This window comes from Mus musculus, chromosome X (assembly GCF_000001635.26).
Source record: "Mus musculus strain C57BL/6J chromosome X, GRCm38.p6 C57BL/6J".
In the NCBI taxonomy this organism is placed as follows: domain Eukaryota; kingdom Metazoa; phylum Chordata; class Mammalia; order Rodentia; family Muridae; genus Mus; species Mus musculus.
The window spans coordinates 139,597,742-139,624,558 of NC_000086.7; the positions used below are offsets into that span (position 1 = coordinate 139,597,742).

The following is a 26,817-nucleotide window of genomic DNA, read 5'->3' on the forward strand; positions in this document are numbered from 1 at the left end:
ACCCTCTTTGGCTCTGAAATTTCTCCACCTTCTCTTTTGTGATGATCCCTGAGACTTGAGGGAGCTATTTTATTTTTGGTAAATAATAACTATGTAACTGTATGGAGTACAATGAGATGTTTGTTCAATGCATATAGATTGTAGAATAATAAAATGATGCTAGCTAACATACACATCATGTCAGATGCTTGTCTTCTTCATTATGAGGCTTTAAACCTATTTAGAAATGTGCAATACACATTATTATTAGCTATAGTCTAAATAATCACATGATGTGGAATAGATCACTAGAAACTATTCATCCTAAGTGAAAGTTGGTACCATTGATGAATATCTCCTTTCCTTGTTAACAGTAGCCTAACCCCAGCTTCTGGAAGCTGTCATCCTCCTCTTTGCTTCTATGACTTTGGCTTTCAGATTTTATGTATTAGTCAGATAATGCAGCAATTGCCCCCTATATGCTGTCTTTACATACCATAATGGCTTCTAGGCTTATCTATGTGGTTTTATTTTAAAGGATGGATAGTATTCCATAGTGTATGTGTGCCACATTTTCTTTATCCAACCATCCATTAATAGACACTACAGTTGTTTCCATATTTTAGTTATTGTGGGGAGTGCTACAACGAACATGGGAATGTAGCAATCTCTTCAACACGTATTTCATGACCTTTGGGTAGATTCCCAGTTGTAAGATTTCTGGATCTTACTGTAGTTCTATTTTTTGTCTTTTGAGGCACTTCCATTCTGTTTTTCATACTGCAGCACAGGTTCCCTTTTCCCAACAACCTTGCCTACATTCTATTTGTCCTTTACAGTTTCCATACTAGTCAATGGAACAGGTATAAAATGCAGTTCCTCATAGTTTTCACTTGCATTTCACTAATGAATATAGATTTTGAGCATTTCCAATATCTCTCCTGGTTATTTGCTTCTCTTTTTGAGAAATCTCTGTTCACTTCTATTACCAGTTTTAAGAGGGTAATTAATTTTCTTGTTGAATTCTTTTCATATTCTTAATATCAGCTCCTGATTGAAGTTGTGACTTTCAAATATTTTATTCACGCTTGACTCCAAACAAACTTTCTCCACAGCTTATCTCCTTGTTTCTTGAGACAGGGTTTCAAATACCCCAGTCTGGCCTCAGACTCACTGCGTACTCAAAGATGATCTTGAACTCCCGAACTTCTTTTCACAACCTCCAAGATGCTGAGCTTACAAGTGTGTACCACGATGCCCAGTTTTATATGGTGTTGGCCTTGTGTGTGCTAGGCAAGTGCTCTACAGTCTGAGCTTCATCTCTTAGCCTTCAGCTTTGCTAGAAGCTGTTTTGATTGTTTCAGAGCCTTTGTACTTCCAAACACATGTTTGGGGGCTTTTCTAGTTCTGTGAATAATGACATTGGAATTTTTATAGGGGAAGCACTAAATTTGTAGACCACTTTGGGTATTACAGATATTTGAACTATTAATTCTTTCTATTCATCAGCTCAGTGTCTTTCTAATTATGTGTGCTGTCTTAACTTTCTCTCACCCCTCCTTTATAGCATTTGCTGTAGAGATCTTCTACCTCTTTGGTTAAAATTCTTCCTATTCTATGTCATTTTGAGGTTACTGTAAGTTCAATGTCTATCTCAATGTCTTTTTAAGACAATGTCTTATTAATCTGATTGCTTTTTGTTGACTTTCTACCCTGCAACCTTACAGAATATGTGTTATCAGTCTCAAAAGTTGTTTCCGGGAGGTTTTATGGTATTCTGTGTATAAAAGGTTGTCAAAAGAGGCCAGGGTAGAAGTTCACATTAGTCCATAGCTCCTCCATGGCCCCTGGAGGACACTGCTACCAAAATATTAATAAAGATTCATTTCCTTTCAATAATATCTGACTACTTTTTTCTAATTTTCTGGAGTCCTGTAAGATCTCTCACATATACGAGTTTTTATAATGCACTAATTTTCTTGAATCAAAGGGGGGAAAGGTCACTTATCATAGAACTTCTTACCATGTTATGATGCTTGCTTCTTCCTTCATTACCATTTGAATGGCTCTCATTTCTCTTTCTTATGTAATATAAGTGGTCAGGACTTTTGGTACTACGTTGAGCAGAAGTAATGAGGATGAGCATTCTTGTCTTGTTCCTGATCTTAGAGGGCAAGCTTCCAACTTTTCAATCCTTAGTGGGAAGTTAGCTGAGGGCTTGCTCTATACTGAGCATTGTTTCTAATAGTCCTATTTTTTTAGAATGTTTCTCACTGTCCCAGTGAGAAAACTGTCCCCCTAAACCTAGATACTAATTCTTAAAATGCCTTTTCAAAATCACCAGTTTTTGTAGGAAATAGCTAATGTCATCACAACTGAAAAGGAATCCAATTCTGTTTGTGGGTTGTATTGCCCAGGTGCATTTTAAATTGCTTAACTTGTGCCTTATTTACTAAGTTAGTACCAGGTCTATATCATTCATGGAATGTCTCTTCTATTGTGTGTCTTACACATTAAAAAATCATAAATATCTATTTATATGTATAGTCATATGCCACATAATGACATTTTGGTCAGTGATAGATGATGGTAGTCCCATAAGTTTAAAATGAAACTGAAAACTCCCTGTCATGTAATGAATGCATAGCTGAAGATGTAAGAAGAAAAGAAAGTATAAGAGAAAAAAAGAGATTTCCAAGAAAATTTGGTAAAATGTTTATCAGAAAGTTCTACATGTATCCTATAGCTCCTTAAAAAGTTTAAAAATATATAAACTCGGCCGGGCAGTGGTGGCCCATGCCTTTAATCCTAACACTTGGGAGGCAGAGGCAGGTGGATTTCTCAGTTCAAGGCCAGCCAGGACAGAGTGAGCTCCAGGACAGCCAGGGCTATACACAGAAACTCTGTTTTGAAAAACAAAAACATATATAAACTCAAATGACTAACAGGCTGTATTTATGTATTTAGGAAAATATATGTATCTGCATATACATATAGGTATGTAAAACAATGCAAAAAGAGACTGTGAGTTTGAAGGAGAGCAAGAAGAGGTATATAGGAGGGTTTCAAGGGAGGGAATAGAAGGAAGGAATAATTATATTATCATCTCAAAAAGTAAAACAAGTGAAATTTAAAAATATAAGGCTCACAAAGTATTATTCTCTTTTAAGGCAATTCTGTGCTTTACAAAATGAACAAAATACAGCTTGGACATATTTCTGAGATAAAGAGTAGCACACTCAAGAAGATCCTAAGGCAGTTTCTTAAAGACAAATGCCAGAAGACCTTGTTATTACAGTGGATGACCGTCCTGTTCCCGTTATTTCCCTGAAGACTGTACAGAGAAGTGGGGAATAGGGATTTTGATGATCCTGTCCTTGTGTAGGCCTAGGACAGTGTGAGCATTTGTGTCTCTATTGCTAATTTAAAAAGTTTTAAATGTGAAAATAATATAATAATAAATAAGTGTAAAAGGCATACAAAATAAGATATATAGAAAGAGTCATCTTGGCACTTGGGAGACTAAGTCAGGGAACTGAAGCACCTTAGAGAGCAGCCTGGGTTACAATATGAGTCCATGCCAGAAAATCTTAACAAGAACTCCTTTCCAAAGTAAGAAAGAGAGAGAGGAAGAAAGAAAGAAAGAAAGAAAGAAGAAAGAAAGAAAGAAAGAAAGAAAGAAAGAAAGAAAGAAAAGAAAGAAAAGAAAGAGAAAAAGAAAAAGAAAAGGAGATAAGGAAGGAACAGATGAAGAAAGGGAGGAAAAGAAAGACTGTAAAATTTGTGTTTTAATGATTATTACAAAAAATTAAAATATAAACATTTATAAACTAAAAAAAATGAAACAAGCAAAGAAAACGTATTTCTTAAGCAAATAGTCCAAATTCATTCATATGTATATATATATATATATATATATATATATATATATGTATATATTTGTTACAGAGGAAAAAGTAGCAAACAAAATTTCTCTGTCCTCTTAAAGGCTTCTTTGCTGGTGAATATTTTCCTAAGAACAAATAGTCTTTTATATGAATAATCTCCAAATGCTCATGAGCAAAAAGTATCCAACGTCTGGATACCAACAATAAAGTCTCTGACTGCATACTGGAGTTTTTCTGTCCTGAATTTGTGATCTGCTTTCAGAGTCCTTTAATTTCTCTGAACAGAAGGCTCTTTGGGAGAAATAATGGGGGTGGGGGAGCAACACTGGTATCAATGTAGTACAAGGCTAATTCACTATTGAAGGAAGAAAAATATTTTTATTAACTTAGTGTTGCATAAGTATACAGTGTGTATAAATTCTGGTAAGAGACTGGTAAGCTCCGTTCATGATAATTGCTGCAGATATATGTACCATTTAAAAATGGTTTATACCATATTTTTCTTTTATCTTTTTTGTCCCTTGGTGTTTTTGCATATATAAATGTTTCTGGCTGTTTTTCTGTTTTTCTGCCCTCCATGCTCAGTACAATAGTGTGCTATCCAGGTTTATAGTCTAGGACACTAGGCTTTATTATGTACTAAACGTGTGTAGTGGGCTACTCGATAGTGGTTTATGGAAGTATATGATGATGTAATGTTCACAAAATGATGAAATTTCCTAATTATGCAGTTGTCAGTGAAGCTGAACCTAACTGTGCTATCAGAATTGCTATGCTATAATATAATGAAATAGTAAGTGGCTCAAAATAAATCTATTCAATTTATCATTAATATTCCCACTTTTGGTTGAGAAAGAAGAACTAGAATTTCCAGTGTCATAAACCAGTCAACTTCAAAAATAAGGGTAGAGATTGAAATGAGTTTCTATTGATCTTGTTGGGGGAAATACTAAAACAGAACCTGCACGTCCCAGTGCTTGTGCTGGCAACGCTGCTCCTGTGGCCTGGCCAGCCATGCACTGGCCTGCAATGGCCGGCCTTTTATTATCTCATGGAGACTCTGACTCAGAACTCCAAAATCTCTCCACCCAGCTTGCTAGATTCCCACTGGTGGGTCATTACCATGCCAGCCAATTGCCTCTGTGGTGCACATCAGGCAAACCCATGCTTTGCCTCCGTACCTTATTCTCTGGAAAGCAGTTGAGTCGCTTTGAGAAGAAAAATACCACACAAACTTAGTTCAGAAACAATGGTAACTCAATCTCTGGACACAACAACTAGAATCCTAATCTTGTAAGCCATATGAAATCTAATTTCTCTGGTGGCAAATCCACCAGGATTTGCCATAAGCTGGGAGACACTTGTAGCTACATCTTGTCCTCATGCTATCTCCATCCAAAAAGCTGCTCTCCCTCTCCTCCTCCTCTCTTCCTCTATCCAACCTGGAAGTCCCTCCTACTCACCCAGCGATTGGCTCCTTTATTCATTGAAGTTTGGTTCACAAGAAGTCACCTGAGTACACCTTCACTACTTGCCTGAAGCCCTTCCCAGTATCATTACAAACCTCACCAGGCCCATCCACAACAGGATCTAGACTATGGAGTGGCATATGAGGACTGAATGATAAACTTCAAATATATGGTCATTTTGTAGGGTACAATTTTACACAACTTTTCTTTTTTCCTTCTATCAACTACACACACACATACACACACACACACACACACATACACACACACACACGACACACATGACACACACACACACACACACACCTTCTTGTGGTCACAGATTTAATTCCCTTGGAATCTTCAATTCTCTAGAAACTCCAAAAGGAAATGTAGAAGACTGGATGAGACAATATGGCCTTCCCTAGTAGACTCATGCAACAGCGCAGTGAGGGAGAACCCTCTACATCTCCACTGCTCCTGTCGGTGCCTTCTCTGCCCAACTATCCTTTTAAGCCACTCCCACTTGCCTTGAGTTCTTCTCCACAGTGGAGGAGCAAAGAAACTCTTCAGCAATCTGGGATCCCCTTAACTACCTCCCTAAATTCACTCTATGTGTTTTGACCCCGTGGTGGAAGTCAAGTAGATGCAATTAAGTTCATGTTCTCTGTGATCTCCTACAACAAAATATACTTCCTGTACTAGTTCTCCTCACTGAGTGCACTCACTCTAAGCATGTGTAGAAATACTCATTTCTAGCCATGCACGTGAGTGAGCTTGTACAACTGAATATGTAGACATTCATAATGATTATGGAGCATTTGATAGTTAGACACTTCCTCACAGTCTCCATTATCTAGGATTTCTGGAGCTGCTCAACGGGACACCAAGGGCCACTGGTGAATGTGTTCTTAGCATTTTATACGTTTACTAGACATGGCCAAGAAGTATCTGTTCTCTTCACATTGTAATGGTATCATCTCTATGTATGCAGAGTGGCAGTGCATCAGGAGGAAAAGGACATAGAATGGGAACCAGGAAAATTCCCATGAAAATTCTGACTCTGCCATATACTTACTATCTAACTTTCATCAAGATACTTCATCATTTTACAACTCGTGTTCCTCATCTGAATTATAATGGGGATTTTTTTCTTTTTTTATTAGGTATTTTCCTCATTTACATTTCCAATGCTATCCCAAAAGTCCCCCATACCCTCCCCCCCACTCCTACTTTTTGGCCCTGGTGTTCTCCTGTACTGGGGCATATAAAGTTTGCAAGTCCAATGGGCCTCTCTTTCTAGTGATGGCCGACTAGGCCATCTTTTGATACATATGCAGCTAGAGACACGAGCTCCAGGGGGTACTGGTTAGTTCATATTGTTGTTTCACCTATAGGGTTGCAGACCCCTTTAGCTCCTTGGGTGCTTCCTCTAGCTCCTCCATTGGGGGATTTTAATAATATTGTGTATTGTGAGAAACTGGAGGTATAATTGATCCTTATAAAGTGTTTGGTACATAGTAGGTTCTCAAAAAATAGAAGGCCTTTTTCTGCTTTTATTTTCCAATGTAGTGTCATATAAGGTGCAAAGTGAGAAAATGGGAATACTGTGGGTTTTTGTACTTGGACATGGGGTCAGATCCCATTTGGTAATCTGGTAAAACCATGGATGACATCATCAAGCTCCTAGACTACTTCTGTTAAGATATAATAATCCCTACAGGTGAAAGCTACCAGGACCATAGCAGGTTCTCATGTATAGCTATTCATGATGGACAGAAGGAGACTGTTCTTTGTTTTAGGTACAGCATACTGAATATTGCTAAACCCCTCCCTGAAGTTCTATCTTTTCTTTGGATGTGTGGTCTTGCTGAAGGCCAGTGCAAGCTAATTTGAGTTGTGTCTGCATTTGCAAGTGATGGTATGTTAACTGCAAACATGAAGTCGCCTTACATGATGGCAATTTGCTTCCCTTTGTTCATTTCTTCTTTCTCTATACACCCCACCATTTTTATCTTCCTACCTAAATAGCAGCTGTCATGCTTTCTCTACAGAGCCTGCCCAACTATGTTATCCACTTGCATTTCTACAGCATCACTGACATGGAAGGCATTAGTCATTTCAAGCTATGTCTTGTCATTTCGTTAATGGTAAGAGGTCATATGTGATATCCCAATTAATTTTGCAGACATATTTTAGGCTGCACACTATTGTCCATCTCTATGCCTCTGTAGATACTCCAGGTGATAGGAAATGTAATCTCTCACAGTAGTGCCACACTGTTGCTCCTGAAGGATGCTGCTCTGTTTATCAGTTCATCATTAGATAGAGCTTGCTCAGGGCTGTTTCATTTGCTAGTGTTGATAGAAGAATTTGGCAGGGTTCATCTTTGTGGTAGGATTTGAAGAATACAAAAAGGATCTTGGCTCAGATATTATTCCCTCCCTCAATGGTGACAGTGCCTGAAATGCATATGTGAAACATTCCTTAAACTTTCTTTAGCATAAAAAAAAGTTTCAGTGTGCATGCCACTCTACAGAAGAATGGTGTGAGTCATTATCAGCTATTAATACTTATAGTCAGAACTGCCTTGGAATTCTGCTTCTGTTTAACCATGACTTTAGGCTGGCTGCTAATTTTGAGCCTGTTTCCTGTTTTGTTAAAAAAAAGGGGGGGGGGATTAAAGAAGAGATATACATGTCAAACACCTAGTGTTATTATCCTTAAGGAGAGTAGCACTCTGAGAGAATATTTTTAGGTTTCATCAACTTAGTTGTCAAGAATCAGGTGAGATCTGATTCAGGGCCATTCCTGAGAGCGAAGGCCGTAGTTGAACAGGGATATGGGCAAGGATACTATAGAGACACTGAAGGCCCAGAATCAGAGGGAAAGAGTTGGGAAGTGGGAGGGAGAGAATTGAACTACATTAACAGGAACTTTCCAACAGGAAAAGTGTAGTCTTACTCAGGGTGTGATGCTTTGTGAAGGGGTGAGATCTGGTACTACAAGTTCTCAAGCAGAAGTGGGTGCTAGCATTTCTAGTCAACTCCCTGACAATGGTGATGTGCCTGATCAGCAGCAGGCTTAACTCTTAGTAGTGGGCAGCTGTTGTAGTGTGAAAATAGTCTGCAGTAAGACATGGGGATAAGGTAGGGACAGCCAGCAAGTTACTCATCATGGAAAGACAGTTGACGCAATCAGGATCGACAATCTGGTTCTCAGCTTTGAAAGCTTTGAAATTTAACTGGTAGTATAACCAGAAGCTGGCCTCCTGGGGACTGACTCAGAGTTAACCAAATTCACAGGAGACCAATATGTAAGCCAGAATGCCAATTGATTAATTTATAATGAGAAGTATAACCTCCAAATGGACCTGATACTAGTGTTTGCTGATGAGTACGTTATCTCCCTGTAGGCATATTTACATGAGAAGCTAAATGATAATAAGAAGGTTGCTTGGTGAGATTGGACTCAGAGCAAGGGGATGCTTAATGGTTCACGTCATCAAGCTACGGTAGTCTAATGTCTTCATTTCATAATTGGGCTAGACCGCCAAAAGAGATCTGATGATGTTAGCTTCCTCACTAGTCTTTCTATTACCAGTCTTGATTTCAAAACAATCTGGATATTTTTTTAAACTGAGATTTGTTATATTATTCATCTGTTCCACTAACTTCAATATAAATCCACCACTTAGAGAATAGAAAAATGGTTACGAGCTCTTCCAAAGGACATGGTTTCAATTCCCAGCACTCTTGTGGTAGCTTAGAAGAGCTTGTAACCCTGCTTCCAGAGGAGCCAATGCTGTCTTCTGACCTCCATAAGTACCAGGCACTTACATGATACACACACATACATGCAGGCAAAACAAACATACATATGAAAGACAATTTAAAATTTTTAAATTCACAATTTAAACCCATTAATTACAAAAAGTGTAAAATATACAAAAAGTTTTAAAAAAAACAATTTAATATCTCTTTGCCCACCATCTAGATGTAACAATCATTAATCATGTTGTCAAATTTCCTTTATGCATGTATGTGATATGCACATATGTGATATGTGTATGATTCTGCTTGTTTGAAGTTCTTTACATTCCACCTACTTGACTAGTTTCATTTTTCATTACATTCCACCTACTTGACTAGTTTCATTTTTCATTAACTCACCTTTGGTAGCATATATCCAAGCCATACCTAACTCCTGACTGGAAGTTTTCTGCTTGTTCTCTGCTATCTTCATGTGGCATTACTTATGCCTGATCGTCTTTACCCTCCCTGCTTAGGTAACACCTATGCTTTACTAAATCATACTGCTCATTATTATATAGGCTTATTATCTGTCTATCTCTCTGACTCTCCTGCTAAACTTTGACTTCACTGAGAACAGGAATGTTCCCTTTATGCCCCTGCCTCTTCAGTGCCTTTCATTTAGTAAGTGTTCAATAAGAAGAAAAGACAATGACCTACTACAGGGTTCTACCTGGTTCCATTACACACAGCTCAAATCAACATGTCTAAAGTGAACTTATGTCTTTCTTTCTTATCAACTGTACACATTTTAGGCTTCTTCCTTTACTCCCTGTCTGAACAATCCAGTCTTTAGGCTCAACTCCATTCCTCCCTCTGTAGCATCCCTCAAAATAAGTGCTGTTGATTTGGCCTTTAAGATGAATCAAATCCCCATTCTGCCCACGTCCGCTCATATCTACTGCCTGTCTAGTCCAGGTTACCTTTATTTCCCACTTGGAGTATTGTCAAAACTCTACCTCAGCTCCCTGATACTACCCTAGTTCCTTCCAATCTATTATCCACAGACAAGCCATAGTGATTTCGAACTTACAGATCTGATTTATTACTTAAATCCTGATTATATTACTGTTTTTGGATAAAGTCCATATACTTGCTACCTTTACTCTCCCAAACTCTGAAGGTCTGGCCTCTATACAGCACTTGAATTTATCTTTTAATTTTATTCCTTACATTTTGTCGTGTTGGGGATTGACCCAGAACCTCAGTGTACTAGTCAAGTTCTCTACCACTGCACTTCATTCTCAGAACCCCCATTTTCTCTCTATAACCTTCCTTTCATACTGTCGGTTTCAATCATTTTGCACTTAGAAGGCCTGCTGTAATCGCAGGCTCCCAGCACTTCAGGTCCCCATGCCTTCTCTTGTGTTGCTCTTTGCAGAGAAAGACTCTTGAGCTCAGCACAGGGAACTCTTCTCTGTTGTCCAGTATTGACCTGAGCTGTGTAACCTCTATTGTAGAGATGGTACCATATGCATACACTAGTCAGTACTGAAATGATCACTTCTTATCCTTTTGGTTTGTTTGTTTTTCTATTTTTCTTTTTTTTTTTCTTTTGTAAAGATTTATTTATTATATGTAAGTACACTGTAGCTGTCTCCAGACACACCAGAAGAGGGTGCCAGATCTCATTATAGATGGTTGTGAGCCACCATGTGGTTGCTGGGAATTGAACTCAGGCCATCTGGAAGAACAGATGGTGCTCCTATCCACTGAGCCATCTCTCTAGTCCACTTCTTATCCGTTGAAGTTAATTCATGAGCTTTTAGAAAGCATAACTGATATTTTATTTGACTTACATTTAGTCCATAGCATATAGTACATGCGAGGAAATACTTAAGAAATAATAAACAGAGGAAATGAATAAGCATCACTCTATATTTATTTTTGTAGATATCTTATAAAATACCTCCTTTCTTTTGATCACATTCTCTTCAAAGAACAATATAGCTGATTTTCATTCAACTATTATTGTTTAGTTTTGATTGTTCTCCATGAACAAACTCGGATAATTTCTGAAATTATACTAATACTATAGGTGGCTGGTACTATTCTTTTTTTTAGGGGTGTTATTTTAAATCTCAAAGGTTAACATCATTGACATTGAGGGTGGATATTTTTCCACTGGCCCCATACCTACTCTAAATGGCTCCTAAAGCTCCTTTTAACACTTAAGGTTCGTGTTTCACAGAATACTCACTTGTATTTTAGCTGGTCTTTGATAGATGGTGTTAATTTTCCTCTAGGTTTCTCTAGGGTCCTAAGAGTATCAAGAATAGAATAAACCTATGCTTAACCATGGGAAATACTATTAAGTAAATGCTTAGCCGAGGATTTAGAGATGAGAGTGATTGGGAATGCTGGAAATTAGACTGAACCAAAAATGTAGCTAAGACTGAATTCATAAACAGCATGGTCTCTGGTTATTACTGGGAGGTAACGACAATTGATATTGTAGAACTCCTGTGCCCCTGAACTTGTCGAGTAACAATATTTAACGTAATTTTCATACTCAGCTAAACAGCATCCTGAGTGGTTTACAGGAAGACTTTTAACCATCTGATCAACTCCATGCGCTCAATGTTTTCATTCCCATTTTACAATTTATAAACAAATCGAGGCGCAGAGAAGTAAATTCTAAAGGTTAAAAACTGTTCAGAAGCTGGGCCTGGTAGCACATGTCTTTAACTGTAATCGCAACTAAGCAAGAGGATTGCCCTAAAGTATGCCTATGGTGCTAATTTACATAGTTAACTCCAGGCTGGTTAGGACTACACAGGGAGACTCTGTCTAAAATTCAAAATCATAAATAAATTCTAAAGTGGCTGTCACCTGGTATATTAATTCAGCTTAGTTCCATGCACAGTTTTAGTGATTCCAGTAAATGTAGTCATTGATAGATAATATTGACAGAAATGTATGCTGAACTATGACTAACTCATAAACAAGAGACATGTGTGAGTTGTCCAGGTGGGCTGGCCTCATTTTAGTTGGTATCAAGAGAAGAAAGGTATTGTAGTTAAGATCATGAATCTCGCTGGAAAATCAGTTAGGTCAAACCTAATTTGTGGAAGGTGAATTAAAAAGGGGAGCTTGGCTTTGAGGTGTGTGGAGATGATAATTCTGTTGTGGTTATCAAAATTGCTTGCAAGAGGCATCTGGTGCAGTGTGTTAGCCTCGGGTAGCAAAGACACGTATAGCACTTGCTGAGATCAGGGAAAGAGAAACGTGCTGTTTGGGGCCACTAAGAAGGTAATTAAATAAAGGGAGCAATGAGGACGTGCTTTGCTTGTCCTTTCCGGGGGGGAGGGGGAGGGGGAAACAGGAAGCCTCTAACCCCAGCACTAAACACCTACTCAGAACTCACACCCTTTGGACCTGGGGCTGTTCAGAAGTACTTTCCTACCACAAAGCCCAAACTCCCCTTCAGGCAAAGGAGATGGAATTTGTGCCTTTCAAAACCAACTCCAATCCGACTCCGAACTGAAAGCTTGTAAACTGGCGCATTCTCCAGTTTCTCGGGCCGAGGATTCTTCCTAAAAAGGACAGGACACACCTGGCTGGCCAACCTCGAGTCTCTCCTGTAACGTTTCCCCATCCTGTGACCCTTTTAAGAGGCGGATCCCGCAGTGTCCTTTTCCTCTCCGCTTGCTCGCTCGCTCGCTGGCTGGCTCTCTCTCCCAGCCACCTCTACCCCCAGCCGGGTGGGCGGAGCTTCGCGCGAGCGTCCCAGAGCCCGACGAGGCCGCGGCAGTCGCGAGCGAGCATCCCTAGCGCTTGCTTGTAGGAGCTGCGTCTGCAGTAGCCTGGCCGCTGACGCTGCGTGCCGGCTGGCAGGGCAGCCTGCGACCTCGCTGGCCCCGCGCCCGCTGCTAGCCGCCGGCTCCCCACCTGGTTCGCACCTAGTCCCAGCCCGGGTCGCCTGCCGAGTGCGCGCCATGGGGCCGCCGCCCGGGATCGGGGTCTACTGCCGCGGCGGCTGCGGAGCTGCCCGGCTACTGGCTTGGTGCTTCCTTCTGGCTCTGAGTCCGCACGCGCCCGGTTCCCGGGGAGCCGAAGCCGTGTGGACCGCGTACCTCAACGTGTCCTGGCGGGTTCCGCACACCGGAGTGAACCGCACGGTGTGGGAGCTGAGCGAGGAGGGCGTGTACGGCCAGGACTCGCCGCTGGAGCCCGTCTCCGGGGTCCTGGTACCGCCCGACGGGCCCGGGGCGCTCAACGCCTGTAACCCGCACACCAATTTCACGGTGCCCACGGTTTGGGGGAGCACGGTGCAAGTATCTTGGTTGGCCCTCATCCAACGCGGTGGAGGCTGCACCTTCGCGGACAAGATCCATCTGGCTTCAGAGAGAGGGGCTTCTGGAGCGGTCATCTTTAACTTCCCTGGGACCCGCAATGAGGTCATCCCCATGTCTCACCCGGGTGAGTGCAGCTACTAATTTGCAGCTCTTCAAACCTCTACTGGTGACCAGCTTCCCCGGTTTCCTTCCCTGCTTGCCTCTCCCTGTCCCTTTGCTTGGAAAGAAAACGGGTGCCCCTTTTTTTGCCCCCACTAAGTAGAGCAGGGTCCTCCCGAGAGTCTTCAGGTGTAGGGGTTGGGTGCAAAAGAATTCTTCAGAATTTAATTTGCCTCTGGTGGAAAAGGGTAAGACAAACGGGGTGGGGTGCTTGGGGGGGGGTCGCAGAGGCTGGCACAGTTGGGGTTTTCGCTTCTTTTCCTGGTGTTTCACAAGGGTGCTTTCCTGGGATTAAGGGTGTGGGAGGGTGGGCATTGGCTTTTAAACTAGGAGGGAGAACATTGCCTGGGAATCGCTTTGCGGTATAAAAACGGATTTTTCTCTTCTCTCTGGGTTTCTCTTCACATTTCCTATGAATCAAGTACAAGATTATGTTACAGTACTCAGTTAACCTCATTGTAATTTTTTGTGGAAACTTTAGCTTAGGAGTTCTCTGCCCAGTGGTCTTGGATCCCAAGTAGTTCTTGTTATCAGTGCTTTTGTTTGTTGCCTCCTGACAAACCTGATTTAGCTTCTTGAGTTCCAAGGCAGGTGGTTAATGCTACTGAAAATAAAATAAAATAAAATAAAATAAAATAAAGGCCCATACTTTGTAAAAAGTCATCCAGGTACTTCTGAAATGTGTGGACATGGTGGGGTGACTATTTAACTCCCTTCAACTGCCCTTCCAGAAACCTCCTTTTTGTGGTTTGTGATCCTAGGACCTGAAGGACAAAGTGTGTGTGTGTGTGTGTGTGTGTGTGTGTGTGTATGTGTGTTGGTGGTGGTGGTGTGTGTGTGTGTGTTGCAGGGGAACAGGGGAGAGAAGGGAAGAGTCTAATAACAATGTTTCCTGGCTGTTGAGAGCTGGGCCTAAAGTCAGACCTTGATTCAAATGTCTGCGCTGGGGCTTCCTAGTCCTGTGACCTTGGCAACTTATCTGAACTCTGAGTCTTGGTACTCTCATCAGTCAAATGAGACGGGATAATAAGAAACCGATTATCCACAGGTTTGCCTCTAGGGTAAAAATGAAATCAAACCTTCTAGAGTCTAGGGCAGTGTAACTAAAGGTTAGCAGAGACAGAGACTCCTTTAGGAGTCCCCGAAGGAAGGAATTTAGTTATTTAACTGCATGAGAATGTGTGTTTTGCTTGCAGTACTACCACTGGCTTGGCCTGGAGAGCTCTGGCCCTGAGTGAGGGGCTGTGTGGCACAATGGAAAGAGCACTGAACCAGAACCCCAGAGATTGGAGTTCCTGTAAGCTCCCTCCCTTGCTTTGCTCAGCTTTGTGACGACCTTGTCCAAGCTACATGTCAAATGGCAGTGTAAGCATTGGGAGGTGGGCACCGGGTTGGCAGAGCATGCACAGATACAGCAGAGATAAGAGGACACAATGGTCGGGATCAGCTCTAAAAGGCTTCAGTTCTTAGATTTAGTATATTGATTAAGGGAGCAAACTTATCTTTCCTAGATGATAATGCATTGATTAGAATGCAATTACATTTTAAAGGCTACTCAAGTTGAATAATGAGGCTTAGGAAAATTTAAAGTCTTTATTTGGCTATGCGATTTTACAAGGATTTGACTTAGTTTTCTCCAAATGAGCTTCATTTGCATGAAGGATTCTCAGTGGAATAATATATTTTATTTAGAGCGCGCCAGGTTAAATGACTGGACTTGTGTGAAGGATATTTATCTGGCAGTTTTAGGAGACATGATTAACTTTTGGTGAGCTCCTACTGTGTGCTAGGCTTTCCATCTACACATTATTATTATTATTTATTATCAGGGACTATGGTATAGTAGGAAAAACAGACATTCATCAAAGTCAAGATTGACAGTCCAGTTCTGGATTTAACACACAATAGCTTTGTGACCTTGGCCAGCTTATTTAACCTTATTGAGTCTTGGCTCCCCTATTTGTAAATGAAGATGATATTTATGTTGTGATAATGACTAAGAATAACATATAAGCTAGGTAGCAGAGGAGAAACATCCATAAATGCTAGTTGCATAATAGATTAATGGTAAGAAGAAGTGAAAAGCGAATATCCAAATATATAGTTCTCCAGTTACCAGTTTGAAGACATGGATGTCCTGAAAATCTAATTAGGTCTTTTGCATTTCCGGATCTCATATAGGAAGGAAGAAAGTCACAAGTGCGCTGAGAGATATTTGGGTACTTTTGAAGCATTTTAGTACCCGAACTGATGACACAAACAATATTGCTGTTATATGAACTACCCAAAAAAAAAAAAAAGCTAACAGATTACTTTTGAGGCATAAAATGACAATTCTCTATGGAACTCCTAGAGAAACTACTTTTCAGCATAGGGAGAAACGACTTCATTCCCATTTGCCATTGAGGATTTGGAACGTGTTGTGTGCTGTTTGCTTTTCTCTCTCCTGAGAACAAATCTGGGGCTCCCTTTTAAGCATCTGCTTGACCATAGTGGGATGGAGGTTTAAGTTTTAATTCATTACATATTACATGGGGCCACCAAACATGAAAAGCCATTGCTGCCTTCTTTGTTTACGCTCACAGGGGCTACACAGGAATCATTTGAACAGAAGACCTAAGCTTTCACCTACCATAACTGGAAAATCTTTTATACCCATTGTTTCAAGTGATTGAAATACGTGGTTTGAAACCATTTCTTTTGTTTTTTGTTTACTTGTTTTGGAGGCAAGATCTTACTGGGTAGCCCAGAGAGGCTTCCAACTCACTCTGTAATCCAATAACTTCAGGCTGGCTGTAGGTTGATTGTACTGCCTGTTGACATTACAGGCCATTGCCATGCCTAGCAGAACCTTTATTCATTCATTCATTCATTCATTCATTCATTCATTCATTCTGTTTTGGAGAAATTTTACAATATCGAGCAATCATTTAGGAAGAGGAAGCTGTAGTTTAGTGGATGAAAAGGTGTTCTGCTCTCTGAGGATGGTGGTGCATGCCTTTACTCCATGCCAAACAGAGGCAGGCACATCTGTTATCTCTGAGTTCAGGGCCAGCCAGGGCTCCACAAAAAAACCCTGTCTCAAAAAATAAAAATCACACAAACGCAAGAAAGTGTAGTCTACTATCAACTTGTGCAAATTATATCTGTATCTTATTATGATTGCAAACTATTCAGAAAACCCAGCTTCACATAGATAAGGCATTACAAAGGATACATATGAAGTAATAGCTTGCTGTGGAATACCTGAATATATATATATACGTATATATATATATATATATATAAGATATACATATATATGTGGAATATATATATGAGATATGTGATATATATATGAAATACATGTGAAAAATATATATGAAATATATGTTTTATATATATACGTGTGTGTGTGTGTGTGTGTGTGTGTGTGAAATATATATATTTCAACCAAAGTGATCCAGGAACTGAGAAGAGAATTCCAAGGAGAATTTGATAGCAAAGTTTAACTATTCAGAGTCACTTCAAATATGAAAATCAGATGAGAAGCAGCAAAAATTTAGAGTAAGCACTGCAGCCATCTAAAATGTCGATTTTCACAATGAAGTGTGGTAAGCATGCCTTCTCTATTGCACAACACAAACTGTTCTTTCTCAGATCAAGCAGATGGGCCTAAGCCATGTCTGCTGTCTAATTGAGCTCAGCCTACAGATTGAAGTGATCTGTGTACTTGCTGGTCCAATTTTCCTTGCACCAATAGGGGCAGGCATGGGTTTCTTGAAGGACCCATGCAGAGCTACAGCGTTCCTCATCTATGGCACATTTACAAGTACTTGAAACATGTGCAAAAAGGTGATAGGAGAAGCAGCGTTTCTGGGGGCTTTAGTTTTTTAAAAGTGAATGAAATAAATAGTGTATGTTAATGATTGGCTGCTCTTTCATCAAGCACAGTGTGGTATATAAAAGTTGCTTGTATACTTTATTGAACAATACTATATGCATTAGTTAAAAGAATGGGGCCTGCCACTCACTATTTCTAATCTCTAGAACACTTGTTTTACTTCTCTGAATTCTCTTATTCAAGGTAGGCACATTTTTTAAAAAAAAAAAAGAAATCTCTTGAGGTTGTAGGATTAAATGAGATAGTGTTGACGAAATGTTCTTATTAATCTCAGTAAGCTAGCTAAATGCATTTTATAAAATGAAAATTGAGTCCTATGTTTAGAGAACAAAATTTGAAAATGAGCAGCCTATGGTACTTCAAAGTCTGCATAACTCAAAATCTTAATTTAAACCCTCTAGGCAGAGAGTAGACGGGAGATATTTTTTTTTTTAACAAGGAAAAACTCCTTTGATCTTCCTAGCTTTGACATTCTCTTCTTTAATAGCTTCTTTTCAGTCAAGCTACCAATCTTTTCCTTTTCCATTCAAAAAGAACCTTGAAATACTATTGGTTTGAGCTATCTCACTCTGTAGTCCAGGTGGCCTCAAGCTCACTGAGATCTGCCCACCTCTGCCTTCCCAGTGCTGGAATTAAAGGCCTGAGCCACCAAGCCTGGCCCTGAAGTTTGCTTTTAGACTGACTTATCCCCATCCCAATATCCCAGTTCCTTCTCGACTCCTTTTTTCTTTGCTTCTTGAATAAATTAGAATAAGTTGATTAAAGCATTGGGTGGTAATGATTTACCAATATGAAATACCACTGCCAAATCCATTTCCAGAATATCCTTCATAGCTCTTTTTCATTGCACCTCACAGCCCGTCCCCCCCCCATTATAACAGCTGCAGCATCCAGTTGATGGTATCACTTTAAATACTGTCACACAGTCCCCTTCTCTCTTGTGATAATTAATACCCTGCTTTCAGTTCCTGTGTCTTCTCTTGGAGAGACACAGAAGCGGCTAGCTTCCTGATTGGTCTCCTTGTCTCCGGTCATTTTCTTCCTGTACACAGTTCTTCCATGTTGCTACCGGAACGCAGCTCTGATCACATAAATGCCCTTGCCTATACATTTTAAAATACTTTGCTCAGCATAACATACACAACTGAATTGGTCCCAAAGTCATTCAAAAACTTTATATCCCTCTTTACTCCTATCTGGCCTCTCCTAGTATCAGTGGTTTAAATGTGCATTTTTAATAGTTTTTTAATCGTTGTGAGTGTGTGCTCTGCATGCCGTAGCATACAGGGAAACTCGGGAGTCGATTTTCTCCTTCACCTTAGAGTCTGGGGATCCACCTCCAGTCATCAGGCTTGGGCAGCGAGCTCTTTATTGAGTTTTCTAGATGGGGTTTCTCTGTGTACCCTTGGCTCTCCTGGTACTCATGGCTGTCCTGGAACTCACTCTGTAGACTAGGCTGGCCTAAAACTTCTGAGTGCTGGGATTAACGGCATGAGCCACCATTGCCGGGCTGTGCAGCAAGATCTTTAACATGCTGTTTGAGTTCACTTGAGTTCACTTTTACCCATGTGTTCTAACTCTGCTGGTCAGAAACCCATTCATCCTTCAAATTTCAGCGCAAATGCTTCCTCATCCTTGAAGATACTTTTTTTTCCTTTAAAAATTGCTTAGCTTTGTTTATTTACTTGAGACAGGGTCTCACTATGTGCGCCTAACTGGCCTGAAAGTAGATACATAGGCTAGGTTGGCTTCGGCCTTCCCCTTGCTTGGGCCTCTTAAGTCTTAAGTCTTGGGAATGCAGGCATGGGCCAGTTTGTGCATGCCAGTATCAATTTTAATTATTGCACACTAATTACACATATTTATGAGCCTCAATTGTGGCATTTCTATACAGCCCCCCTAACTCACCCCTGTAGTCCACACCTGAAACAAAATATCAGTTCAAACAGCATCTCATCTCTTTTCATACTTTCTGCCTTCTGCTGGTTGTTATTTGTTGATATATATTTTTCTTCAGGGTAGATGGTAGTCATTTTTATGTTTTAATTTTTAGATTCTTCATAGGAGTCTTTGTTCTGGGTGTACTTTAGAAATGCCTTTTAAATTGCCGTCAGCTCCCAAGAAGTCAAATGCCAGAGGGTCATGAGATCCACTAGAAAGGTATCTCAGGCCTGGCAATGGGACTGTGTTTTATTGAGCATTATTAACTCTGTGTGTGTGTGTGCTGTCTGAGTGTACGAAAAAGAGTAAACGCCATATTCTGTGAAGAATTTAGGATTTCGTAGGATGAAGAATATATGATAAAAGGATAGAAATATTTCAAATTAGAGGCTCCTTAATTTCTGTAGGGACCAAATAATTACTAAATTCTACTTTTTTTTAAAGCAAAATGACTTGGGTAACAAGTGAAATAATGACAAATGAATTTTAGACTTTTTACATTGTGCTTTCCCTGTGCTATTTTTGGATGCTTAAAAAACTATGCCAGCCTTCAATTTGTATCTCCAATTAAAATGCTTCCATCGAACATGTTCAACTTTGAATTCCCTAGCATAAAATGAGTTCACTTTTAAGGAAAGAAATATAGCTAGATCAGTACATTGATTTCTTTGCACATATAGTTATTTTTTCCTCCTCTATCTCTGGGAAATACAGATGATCACATATCTACTATCACATTTAACCTCTACACTCCCTATCTCCTTTTTGATTTTGTTCCCACTTCTAAAATGATAAAAAATTGTAAGTAAAAGCATTGAGCTTCGCTATGGAATGTAGTGTACATAGTACAAACATACATTTCTTTGTTATTTTCTGATTACACAGCTAAGTGTAGGTAAGATATAAAACACATGATCCTCCTTCCAAAGCACAGAAGGAAACACCATTAATAATTGTTCTTGTCTGTTTTTCTATGTGTAAGTATAGCATTATATTTTACATTTATCATAGTCATAATTTTCATAATTAATGCTATGTTAGGAATATTCAGAAAAATTAAAGGCATACAAATGTGAAGAAAAACACATTTTTCATATTTAGTGTTTTTTATGTTTTCCAAGTATTTCCAAGTATACTATTATTATTGTTATTATTATATCTATTTATTTATTTTTTATATCTATTTTTTTCTTTTTTCCCATCAATTCACTGTCTCAATTGTAGCCTCCCCTTGTCAGTTCCCTCTCCCCCACATAACTCCTCCCCCACCTCCCTCCCCTTCTTCTCTGAGAAGGGGGAGGTCCCCCCAGGTACCAGCCCACCCTGGCACATGACATCACTGCAGAACTATATATATCCTCACTCACTGAGGCCAGACAGGGCAGCCCAGTTAGGGTAACAGGATCCACAGGCAAGCAGCAGCTTTTAGGGTAGCCCCCACTCCAGTTGTTCAGGACACACATGAAGACCAAGCTGCACATCTGCTGTATATATGCCAGGGGCTAGGTACAGCCATGTATGCTCTTTGGTTGGTGGTTCCATTTCTTGGAGCCCCCAAGGACCCAGGTTAGTTGATTTTGTTGGTCTTCTTATGGAATTATTTTTACATTATTTATTTATTTATTATTTACTTTGTTTGTTTGTTTGTTTGTTTGTTTGTTTTTCGAGACAGGGTTTCTCTGTGTAGTCCTGGCTGTCCTGGAACTCACTCTGTAGATTAGGCTGGCCTCGAACTCAGAAATCCACCTGCCAAGTGCTGGGATTAAAAGCGTGAACCACCACTGACCAGCATGGAATTATTTTTAAATTGTACATATATACTGTGTACACCACAGCCCTAGATCAAAACCCAATGCTTTTAATTACAGAGTTTTTGGTCTCTCAGCTCCTTCTCCAGCACTATGTCTGCCTATATGCCACCATGCTTCTTATCATGATAAAACTGTAAGCCAGCCTCAATTAAATATTTTCCTTTATACAAAAAGAAAAAAGGAGTTCTCTCATAGTTAAAGGTTATATTAATTTACTAGGGACTGGAATTGAACCTGGCTTCCATTAGCTAGCAGAAAGAAAGTGCAATAGTTGGATAAGGAGCAGGGTGATTTGCATCAGTTAAAGCAAAAATATGTTCTGTATAAATGGTTACATAAAGATATACTCAAGAGTTCTAAAATGGTCTACTCTACTCCATATGCATTGTCTGTTGTGGGTTTGTTCTCTTGAAAGATTTTTTTTTCTGAGTCAGGGTATGGTCTATTCCAATCTGCCCTCCAACATACTATGTAGCCATGATGACCTTGAAGTACTGATCCTCAAGCCTCCACCACTGGAGTGCTGGGGATACGTGTGTGTGTGTGTGTGTGTGTGTGTGTGTGTGGTGTGTGTGTGTAATACCAAGCTCAGTTTCTGCGGTACAGAGTGTGTGTGTGTGTGTGTGTGGTGTGTTTGTAACCAAGCTCAGTTTCTGCCATACAGAGGATGAAAGCCAAGGCTTCTTGCATTCTAGGCAAGCATTCTGCCAACTGAGCTTTGATGGATTTGATCAGCATTTGTGCTCCAGTTCTCTTTCTCTTGACATTCCTATAGGTGATATCTTTTCTTACAGTTGAGACTTTCTCCCATCAGTTGAAAGTAGATTTGAAAAAAATTGGATTCTGTCTACCCAACAGTAGAATGGTCTTGGAGTTTTTTCCAAACTTTGATAGGGTTCCATGTATTTTCAGAGAGGATTGGCACTGGGTTAGAGATTCAGCACTGAAAAACAGAATATGATAATTTATATGTGCATATATAATATGTACATACAATATATGCATATATAATGTATACATATATAATATAATAATGATATATGCACATGTTATATATATATATATATATATATATATATATATATATATATATATATATATACACACACATATATATATAGCATACAAACTAAAAAGGTATATAAATCATTAGCTTGAAGCTCAGTAAATTTCCACAAATGAAAGCACTTGTGTAAACTGTACCTAACTTGATAAGTGAAATGATATTGAATCTCAGAAGACAAGTAAATAACCCAATATGAAAAAGGTTTGTACCACAGTTATCAACTGGGTCCAATCAGTCACAGAAACAGTATGGTGATTGTCCTCCCATACATAGTGTTGGATGTTATTACCAAATACATGGGTATTTTTATGTGTGCTTGTTCCTGGGTTTGTTGTTGTTATTGTTGTTGGAAAGAATATTAAAATAGTTCAGAGCTGCTCTACTTTTCCCCACAACACCCACTTTGGAGCTCTGCATGAGACTCTTTTGTTTTTATTTCATGTCCCACTCACTTCCTTTGGAGCTGTATATGGCCTTCTATGCATCGCGGTATGTGGTACTGCTTGCATTTGCCAATAGACTAACTACAATATTGATTTCTTAGCTAAACAAAGTCTGGTGATTCAAGCTGAGCAGTGGGAAACCAGATGTAATTGGAGGCTATTTGGTTCAGAATCTAATTGTGAATTACTTGGTTTTAACACTTGAACAATCAGGGACCAACCTGTGACTTTGAGTTAATGCTATTCATTTTGACCTTTTCGGAAAGATGATGGTACTGAAATTTCTTGTGCCTTTATGATCTCTCTGGAAGTGGCTTAGACAAATGCTGCCTGCAATTAACGATATCGTGGCATTTAAAAAGAAAATAACACCATATTATAATCATTGTTGGTGAAAATTACAGGTTATTTTCCTCTTCCTTGTTTTTCTGTATTCTCTGATTTCTTAGTATGAATATATTTTACTTTCGTAACCAGAAGAAATGTTTTTTAAAAAAACCTCAATATGTCAATAGTTTGATAAAGCTTAAAGAAAAAATTAATGCTATAATATAACAAAAACATATAATTATAGAATAGGTTACAGACTGAGAATTTAGGAATTGCTGTGGCCTTTTAGATACAGTTGTATGGTTATTAGGTTACATCTTTCTAAACCCTAATTGATTTTTTATATGTATAAATGAGACTGCAACACTAAAGAACTTGAAGGCCTACAGTCTTCCTATTTTGTTATGAAATGTTTCTCTTTTCTTTTGTATTTTAAAATTTTTTTATCTTCCCTTTGTGCACATTGAAACATAGATAGCTCATCTTTCTTTCTATTTTCCTTTCTTTTCTAGAAGAGGCTTGCTGAATCTCACTAGCATCCTCCAGCATCCATTTTATTGACTACTTTTAAGACTGAGACTTACTGAATGACTTAGTATAAAGAGCATATATGTTGATCATTTGTACCCAGCAGGACTAGCTGCTCTGATACAGTTTTTGTCACTCTAGAAAGGAGGATGCATTTTTACTAGAGTAAGAACAAGAGGGACCTTAGTGCTCTTGTTTTATACTTTATTAATGATGAATAGAACATTTTAGCTCATTAAAATTGAATTACTTCTTAATTTCCATTAAAACTACTTTTTCTTATGTGAAACTCCACTAGTTTGTGATTCACACAAGAAACCCTTGAATATATAGGTTGCTGTGGTGCCATTTTTTTTTTCCTTTTAAGAAACTTGCCCCACTTTCTGCCCTATTCTCTACCTTTACTGATCTGGTTAACTGTACCTTGGGTACTCTTACACTCTGCACATACAAGCATGTTCTTATTCTTTATCTTCCCCTTCCTTCTATCTCTCCTCCTTCCCCTAAATTCTCCCGCCCCTCTTTCCTTAGTTTCTGATCTCCCTTGCCTTCTTCCTTTTTAAAACTGCTGTCTCCTTGCTGCTGCTGCTGCTTCTGCTGCTGCTGCTGCTGCTGCTGCTGCTTCTGCTGCTGCTGCTGCTGCTGCTTCTTCTTCTTCTTCTTCTTCTTCTTCTTCTTCTTCTTCTTCTTCTTCTTCTTCTTCTTCTTCTTCTTCTTCTTCTTCTTCTTCTTCTCCTTCTCCTCCTCCTCCTCCTCCTCCTCCTCCTCCTCCTCCTCCTTCTTCTCCTCCTCCTCCTCCTTCTCCTCCTCCTCCTCCTTCTTCTTTTGGTTTTTCGAGACAGGGTTTCTCTGTGTAGCCCTGGCTTTCTTGGAGCTCACTCTGTAGACCAGACTGACCTTGAACTCAGAAAGCCGCCTGTGACTGCCTCCCAAGTGCTGCGATTAAAGGCATGTGCCACCACTGCCAAGCTCAGCTCCTTGCTTCTTTTGAAGTAAAATGAATCACTATGTATCAGTGCTCTTGATATATAATTGACCTTGAGCATGTAGTTGCACTCACTCCCATATCTGCCACGAAAACTCCAACCAACTATGTAATCCTCCTGATTAAATTTACCTTATCATGTTCTAGTATTCAGGATAAATCTGAAATGTTCTTGCTTGTTTTGCTTTAAATATTATAGAGATATGATTTTTGGAAAAGTTTTCTTAAATTTGGGGTTAAGTAATATTATTTTTATTTTCTTACATTTTAGTCCTCATTACATTTTCAACATGCAACAGTCTGTGTGCTCCTTTGAACATCCAATCTCTTTAGCAACATTACTGCGAGGAAAAAAAGTGTTTTCTGTAGTTCCAGATAATTAGCTTACGGATAAACTTTAGATATTACCCATTAGTGTTTTCATGTTGTTAACAATGATAGTCCTGCCGCTCTTCAGCTTATTCCGTTTCTTCCAATTGTGCTGCTTTGGACTTTATTGTATTGAGTTTCTTTGTCATATTGATCATGGTTCTCCCTCACCTTTCCCTGTGGTTCACCAGGAAGAAGTTTTGTTTTTCTAATTTTGGATGATCTCTGAACATAATATTTATTCTACTAACACTTATAATATTCTTAATTTTGAGATATTTTATTTACTTATACTTTAAATGTATGAGTGTTTGCCTCCATGTATGTCTGTGTACCACATGCCTGCAGTGCCTTTATAGGCCAGGTGAGCACGTTGGATCTCCTGGAATGGAGTTACAGATTGTTGTAAACTACCATTTGGGTGCTAAGAACAGAACCAGAGCCCTCTAGAAGATCAACTAATGTTCTTAACTGCTGAATCATCTCTCCAGCCCCTATTCTTAAGGTTTTAATATATATATCTTAAATTTGACTCGTGCTTCAGTTAGCCAGTAGCTTTTCAAATGCATCTTTTCTCTTCATAGAGGATTTAAGGTCATTTGGATGGAGATGAAGATTTTCATTCATACATAAAGAAAGCCATGAGCAAACCATCTATAACACTGTTCCCAAAGTGCTCTTCTAAAGAGTTTTTGCATCAAATTCTTGGTTTCCACCCAGTCTATTTCATTTTTGCAAGCAAGTAAGAGATGTGAGATAACAGAACTGGCCAATGTAAAGATTATCTCTCACCTCCTTTCTGTAGTCCTCTGTTGTGTATCTTTTCCTAGGAAGACAGGAACAAGTATCTGCTCATCTCCAATAGGACATTGACCAAAGAAACAATTCAACCTGAGTCTAGCTTAGTGAACTAGTGAGTTTATTGTGATTACTCACAGGAGTATGGATGGCTTAAAGCAGTGGCATCACTTAGAAGCCCACTCCAACATAGGTGATGACTCATGAAAGTTGTGTCCTTGGAGTGCCCTGCAAAACTTGCAGAGAGCTCGGCCAGCAGGAGACTTCTCCCCAACAGTAGTTACTGCTTATATAACCTTAGAGTGAGGTGGGGACTTGTTTTTAGTTATTTTAAAAACTTTTTTATTCAAAATAATTGTACTCTGATCACAGTTTCTCCTCTTTTGTATCCTCCAAGATCCTCCCCACAGTGCAGGTTTTTCGTTAATTTTTTTTTTATAATACGCTATGCTCATGTTATATTCCCTCACTCTAGAAAAAAGCTTTCAGAAACTTTTTCTTGGGTAAGTAGGGCTTTGGAATCTTATTAGGATTTAGGAATTTTCTGAGACTTGTGAGTTGTTTATTTCTTGAGCCTTTTGAGTGTTAATTGCTCCCTGAGTCTTAACAAGTTTTCCACCTGGGTGGAATATTTCAACAACACTCTCAAACCATTGCATTTTCACCACTTCTTTTTTGACTGGTGTCTGTTACTTAAACTTGCTAACAAGGTAAGGGAACTTACTTAACCTTAAGTAATGTAATGAAAGGCTGACAGATAACCTTTGATAGTGAGGAAACCTACTTGATTGCTTTATTTCTTTATTTCAATCTATGGTACCAAGGGTGAAGTTGTTCCTTTTGAAAGTTGAAGATAGCATATTACAATGCAAGGTGTCCTTGAGCCTGATTTCTTGACATGAATTCCTGTTCTACACATGAATAAATATGTAATACTGGGCATTTTGGCAACCTGAACCTCAGTTATCTTATTCATGAAAGACACCCAGTAATACTTATTCTCCATGATGCTATAAAGTGTTGAACACATAGTGAACAATTGAAGAATGTTAGTTCCCTTGAACTTGTTGCTAACAGTTT

The 26,817-nt window shown here is 39.3% G+C and overlaps 1 protein-coding gene across 2 annotated transcripts in view; it reads left to right on the forward strand.

Moving 5' to 3' along the window:
• Rnf128 (ring finger protein 128) overlaps nt 1-26,817 on the forward strand; it is a 109,806-nt gene that overhangs the window by 34,402 nt on the left and 48,587 nt on the right. The window contains exon 1 of one of the 2 annotated variants that reach the window (NM_023270.5): nt 12,879-13,548. The exons of the other annotated variant lie outside the window; for it this stretch is intronic. Coding sequence (NP_075759.3) covers nt 13,065-13,548 — 484 coding nt within the window. The 5' untranslated portion in view covers nt 12,879-13,064. Of the gene's footprint in view, nt 1-12,878; nt 13,549-26,817 lie in introns of those variants that run through there. 2 annotated transcript variants of the gene reach the window in all.